We start from the raw sequence: 6,054 nt of genomic DNA on the forward strand, positions 1-6,054 counted from the left end.
AGCATTCCACTGAAATGCTTTCATATTCAACTTGAAGGGCTCTAACACAGGTGTAAATTTGGACAAACTGAAACAGAAGCAAACAGACTTTACAAAACATCTAATCTATACTTATGTGACTGATCTGTCGAGCAGTGGAGTCCTTCGGGTGGCTGTCAGCTTTTGCAATCTTTATGCTAGTGGAACTGGTACTTGGGGCATTGATCTTATCCATCATATACTTGAGAATATCAACAGATTCCTAAATATGCTCACAGGTATTTGTTAGAGCATTAAATTTCTCCTGCAGAGAAGAGATACGATGAAGGAAGAGGTTGAGATCGGCTTCATATTTGGCTGTGATTATCCTGGTAGCAGCCTCAATTTTCTCATCCAAGAGGCACTGATGCGTTCTGACTTTCTCAAGCTCTGCTTGCAAGTCACGACAATGGAGACACTCTTCACTGCGGTCCATCCAAAAAACTTCAAATCTGGCCTGAAGCGACACTGAAAGAAGGCTCCAACAAGTTGTACAAGTGACAAAGGGAACCAAAAGGAGGATCATAATAGCAGGGAAGAGAGCTGATGGAGGGCTCAGAAACTTGGTGGCAGGGCTAAAAGAAATTCCAGATGCTAAGACAGAGGATAATGCTGAGCGAAAGGAGGCGTGATTGAGCAAAAAAAGAATGCAATGAGGCATGCTGGCGATCCTTATCAGCGCAAAAAAGGAGGATCGGGCAGGGAGGAGCCTATGTAATGGAGCGAAGACAATAATAGATATCATAAACCTACTGCTAACCATGGGAACGAGAGTAGAGGGATCAATGAGCATGGAGAGGGGGGCTTGCGGATGAAGGGGGAGCTTCCCAGAATAAATAGCAGGCGAGCAGAGGCCCATAAAGTACCGGATCACGTGAAAGGAGCTTGGGCATTCATGGATTTCATAGTAGTAGCATGGATTTAGAGGTACAGCAGGATCTGCAATGAGATATGAGGAGATTTTCGGCGGTTTACGACAGAGGGCCTCGGGATTCCTGTGGATTTGGTCGGGGTACACTTTGGTAGAAACGCAGATCATTTGACATGAGAAATTTAAACCAATCATGAAAATCAAGGAAGGAATTGGTGTAAGTCTTCATTGTTACAGAGAATGCTTCCTTTGGACTGAGTGCAAGCTTGGTTGGCCCGTTTGTTAGCTTCTCAGTTGATAGAATGAAGAATGTGATAGAATTGAAATTCCTGATCATGGTTTATCAAGACTTTGCATCTACTAATGGTTTGCTGCAAGAAAATATTGGAAGCTTCCCTCTTGCTAGTAATTAAATTAATAATGATAGAAGAGTCGCTGAAGATGAAAGCTTTTTTGATTCCGTGAACCTGTAGCTGAAGAATACCTTGATAGAGGGCCAGAACCTCAGCTCTGTTGTTTGAGAGGATCCCCAATCCCTATTCAAAGGAGACTAAGGGCTCACCAATGGGATTGTAGATAACGCCCCCTGCTCCCGCTGCTCCCGGGTTTGATTTGGAGGCACCGTCAAAGAACAAGGAGTGGGTGTTACTTGAGCGAAGCCAATTGTTGAAGTCGTCCTGCTTTAATCGAATTTTCCATCTGTGACTGTTAGCACTGCCCAGATTGCTGTAGGATTTCACTGCTGGGGGGATGCTAATCTTGTCTATTAAGTTTCTTATGAAATATTTTTCCTCAGCCCATAGACTAGTTATGTCAATTTTTTTTGTGATCTTGGAAGAAATAGTTTCGATCGCTAGACTTTTTTCCTTAATACAAAGGTTCCTGATTGGGGTCTCTTTGTCTCTAAAAATCATGTTGTTCTGAGCGATCCAGATCCTCTATAAAAGAGAAAAAGGGAGGGCATCCCACACTCTCTTAGCAGGGTTATGTTTCATGGATTGCCAGGGGTAATTTATTTTCCAATTGTTTAGAGCTTCTCCAATGGATTGTTGAGGATTCCAGATGGGAGGCGCGGAAGGATTAATGATGCTCCAACAAGAAATTGCGAAAGGGCATGAGATAAATAGTTGCTGAATAGACTCCTCTTCTTCTCAGCAATTAGGACATCTGGAAGGTCCAACAATGCCTCTTTTTTTAAGATTCTCTGCAGTGAGAGTTTTTTCTTTCAAAGGAGTCCACATGAAGAATTTTACCTTAGGAATTGCTTTTGCTTTCCACAATGTTTTCCAATGTATCCATGTTGGCACTGGGTGTTCCTTGCTGCATAAATAATCATAGCCTGCTTGTATTGAATAGCTGGTGCCTGTGGGGTCCAATCTAAATTCATCCTTGTCATTTTTCAGAGTGGGAGCAATGTTGTGCAGATGTTTACGAAAGTTGTCAAAGTTTCCTTTGAGGCGTTGAGGGATGGGAGGAAAATTCCATCGCATCCAAGCATGGGTTATTGCATCCCATTGAGAAATTTGGTCTAAATTGCATATCCCTTTACTTTGGAGGAAGAGTATTATTGAATCCATACCTGGGAGACTGTTGATTGGCGGATTTCCCATGATTTTATCATTGCCGATGTTGACTTTCCTACCTCCTTTAGGCACCTTGGAAATGTTTTGCGCCATGAATGTGATGGATTTTTTACATAGCTTCCAAATCTTTGTGCAGTTTCTGTTGGGAATCTCAGCTGCAAGCAGATGCTGCCTTGGTTGGCTGAGGTATTTTGCCTCCAAGACATTTTTCCACCATTCTGTTTGGTTTTCAATGAGTCTCCAAATCAAATTTCCGCCAAAGGCTAAATTCATGAGAGTTGAGGATCTAATGCCGAGGCCTCCTTTCTCCTGGTTTTGGATGACTTGTTTCCATCCAACCAAGTTGAATTTTTTCCTCTCATTTTTCCCTCCCTGCGAAAGGAAGAATCTGAGAACATTGTCCATTTTGCGGAGAAAAGAAGCTGGAGCTTGTGCCAGAGAAAATTGGTAAAGGGGAAGAGAGGAAAGGCCCAATTTGAGGAGCACCAGCCGTCCAGCTGGATTGAGCCATGAAGTTCCCCACTTCTGGACTTTTCTTTTCATTTTGTCTAAAGTTAATTCCCAAACATCTACCCTTGCATTCCCTATACTCACCAGCATTCCCAGGTAGCTGAAATAATCCCAATTTAACTTGCAAGGAACACCAAATATGGTGGCAATGCTTTGAAGCATTTGAGCTGAGGCATTCCATCCGTAAATACAACTTTTGAGATGGTTAATCTGTCCCCCTGAGTATCTCATGAATTGATCTAGCAAGGATTTGAATCTTTGAGCTATGATTGCGGTCGCCCCTCCCAGCAGCAGAGTATCATCAGAAAATTGAGAATGATTGATGTTTTTCACTCCATCTTCAAATTTAATACCAGTGATGAGGCCTGCCTGCCTCTTATGGTCAAGCGCACAGCTGAAGGACTCTGCCATTAAGAGAAAAAGGTAAGGGGATAAGGGGCAGCCTTGTCTTAATCCTCTTGAGGATCAAAAGGAGGGTTCAGGTCTGCCATTGATAAGAGGAGCAATCCAAGGCCTAGAGATACAAGCTCTTATGATATCAAGAAAAGAGGAAGAGAAGCCCATTTTCTGAAGTACAGCAAAAAGAAAGGAATGCCTTACCCTGTCAAAGGCATTTGCTAAGTCCAATTTCAGAATGAAGCCCTTTTCATTCCTGGAATGACTTGAATGAATGGCTTCCTGAACCAAGAGGGTGGAATCTGAGATTTTCCTGTTAGCCATAAAGCCTCCTTGATTTTCAGAAATTAACATTAGCAAGAGAGGTTTGAGACGAGAAGCAAGGATTTTTGTGAAGATTTTATAGAAAGAGTTGCATAATGATATTGGCCTGAAGCGGGAGAATTTAGAAGGGCGGTTCTCCTTTGGAATGAGGGCCAGATGTGTTGAGTTTGTGTAGCCTCCTATTTTGCTTTTTCTCTAAATCCATTTGAAGTATTTTATGAGATCCTTTTTTATCAATTCCCAATATTATCTATAAAAACATATTGAGTAACCGTCCTGTCGAGGTGCCTTGTTGGGCTGAAGGCACCAAATTGCTTCCTTAATTTCTTCTTATTTTATCTCTTCTGTCAACCTTTTATTTAAGTCTGCTATGATCTTTGTTGGCAAATGCTGCAGGAGGTCAGCATAGTTTTCTTCCTCCCCTGTTTCAGTTAAGAGCTCCTTGAAATGGTCTGAGGCAACACTTTTGATGGCTGTTTGATTAGTGTGTTGGGTCCCTGCATTGTCTATGATGGCTGTTATGTTGTTTTTAATTTGCTAAACAGTGGCCTGCTTATGGAAGCAAGCAGTATTCTTATCTCTGCTTTTCAGCCAAGTCTGCCTAGATTTTATATGCCATTTTTCTTCCTCCTCTCCTTTGATACTGCATAACTGATTATAAAGATTTTCTTCTTGAATATTTTCAACCTAATGATACTCTTGTTTTTCTATTGTACAGTGAAGATCTTCAATTTTGGCTTCCACCTCTCGTTTTTTTTTCTCTGGCTCATTATACTGCGTTTTTGCCCAATTTTTGAGCGCTTTTTTCACATTTTTAAATTTGCTTTCCCATATAAATCTTGGAGATCCTTCAACATGTTGACACCAAGTTTGCTCGATCAGACTTTTGACTTCTTGGTAGTCACTCCAAATATGATTGTATTTGAAGGGAAGAGGCCCAAGAGGGCAGTGCGAATCAATAGCTAAAGTAATGGGATAGTGATCTGAGATAGCAAAGGGAAGAATGGTGGCGTTGACAGCTGAAAAGGTGGAAAGAAAGGAGATATTTACCAGAAATCGGTCAAGTCTCTCCATAATATTGTTGCTACCCAATCTGCGATTACTCCAGGTGTATTTACGATTTTTTGGAATGATGTCGATCAGATCACCGTGTTGCATTATGGTTTCCAGCTGATTTCTAAATGGGTCTGGAGTGAAGCTGCCCCCACATTTTTCATTGGCATGTAATATTAGATTTAAGTCACCCCCTAAGATGATGTTGCTTTTGTCTTCTTCTGTTATGTTCTTATTGAGGGAATCCCAACAAACGTCTTTGTCCTTATAATGATTAGGGGCGTAGACATTGAAAATTACAATCTTCTGTTTGCTCATATTGTTCCTCAACACTGTCTTTACCCAATGCTGTTCTATTACTTCAGCTTCACTGTTCCACTCTTCCTGGTGCCAAATAGTAGTAACCCCGCTTGAGGCCCCCCTGGATTCACATGTTCATCCTTTATAGCGCTTATGATGTTCAATGATCTTGTTAATTTCTGACTTTCTCTGTTTTGTTTCCTGTAATAAGATAATGGATTGTTGCTCTTGATTTATAAGATCCTTTAAGGCATTGGTTTTGGAGGGGTGCCCTAGTCCCCTTCTATTCCATGAAAGAATTTTAATCATTTCAAAAGTGTAATTCGAGGAGTTTCTCTCCCTCCCTTATCTTTGCTTGTTGTTTCTTTATCCATTGATCCTTGTATGTATGACTCTATAGGATTCTAGACTCCTAGAGCTATGTCTTTTTGTGCGTTCTCATCCCTGTGCTATTTGGAAGACTTTCTTCTCGGCTTCTTTTGACCATCAATAGAGGACCCATTATCCTTGGAATTGCTTCGAGTGATTCTAAGTGGGGGAGGATCTGATGGGAAGGAGGAGGGAATCACCAAAAGATGGGGAGAAGAGGGAGGCTCAGATTGAATCAAGGGAGTAGGGAAATCCTCAGGAAGGGAAAGGACATGAAAGGGATTGGAGGAGGGAGAGGAAGGAAGAGGATTTAGTTGGCGTGCAGAAGATTGAGGCGGTTGAGGGGAAGAAGGACTATAGTTTATAACTGGAAATCCAACTATAAATAGACCCCACTATACTTCAATACTCATCCCATAATCTCACCAATTCACAATTATTTTGGATCCCAGATAAAAAATATAAATTTTATTTTAATAAAATATCGGGTCCATCACATTGCAAATATTTCATAATGAAACAATTTTAAAAACCTGATACATTTATTCTTGCAATTGTGAAAAGTTAGAAAACAAGAAAACAAATTCTTATGATAGATTTTGGAATTTGATTTTGAAATTCAAATTCATT

General features: G+C 40.9%; 1 protein-coding gene across 1 annotated transcript; it reads right to left on the reverse strand.

The window, feature by feature from the left end:
- Positions 1-241: 241 nt before the first annotated feature.
- On the reverse strand, positions 242-3,393 carry LOC149139225 (uncharacterized). Its single transcript, XM_089450649.1, has 2 exons — positions 2,469-3,393; positions 242-486 (listed from the first exon to the last, which is right to left on the reverse strand). Exons 1-2 carry the CDS (start codon positions 3,391-3,393, stop codon positions 242-244), a joined length of 1,170 nt encoding a protein of 389 aa, XP_089306775.1.
- Positions 3,394-6,054: the final 2,661 nt, after the last annotated feature.

Source organism: Pinus tabuliformis, chromosome X, assembly GCF_031772625.1.
Source record: "Pinus tabuliformis cultivar Carrire ecotype Pingquan chromosome X, CPIR1, whole genome shotgun sequence".
NCBI classification, from domain to species: Eukaryota; Viridiplantae; Streptophyta; class Pinopsida; order Pinales; family Pinaceae; genus Pinus; species Pinus tabuliformis.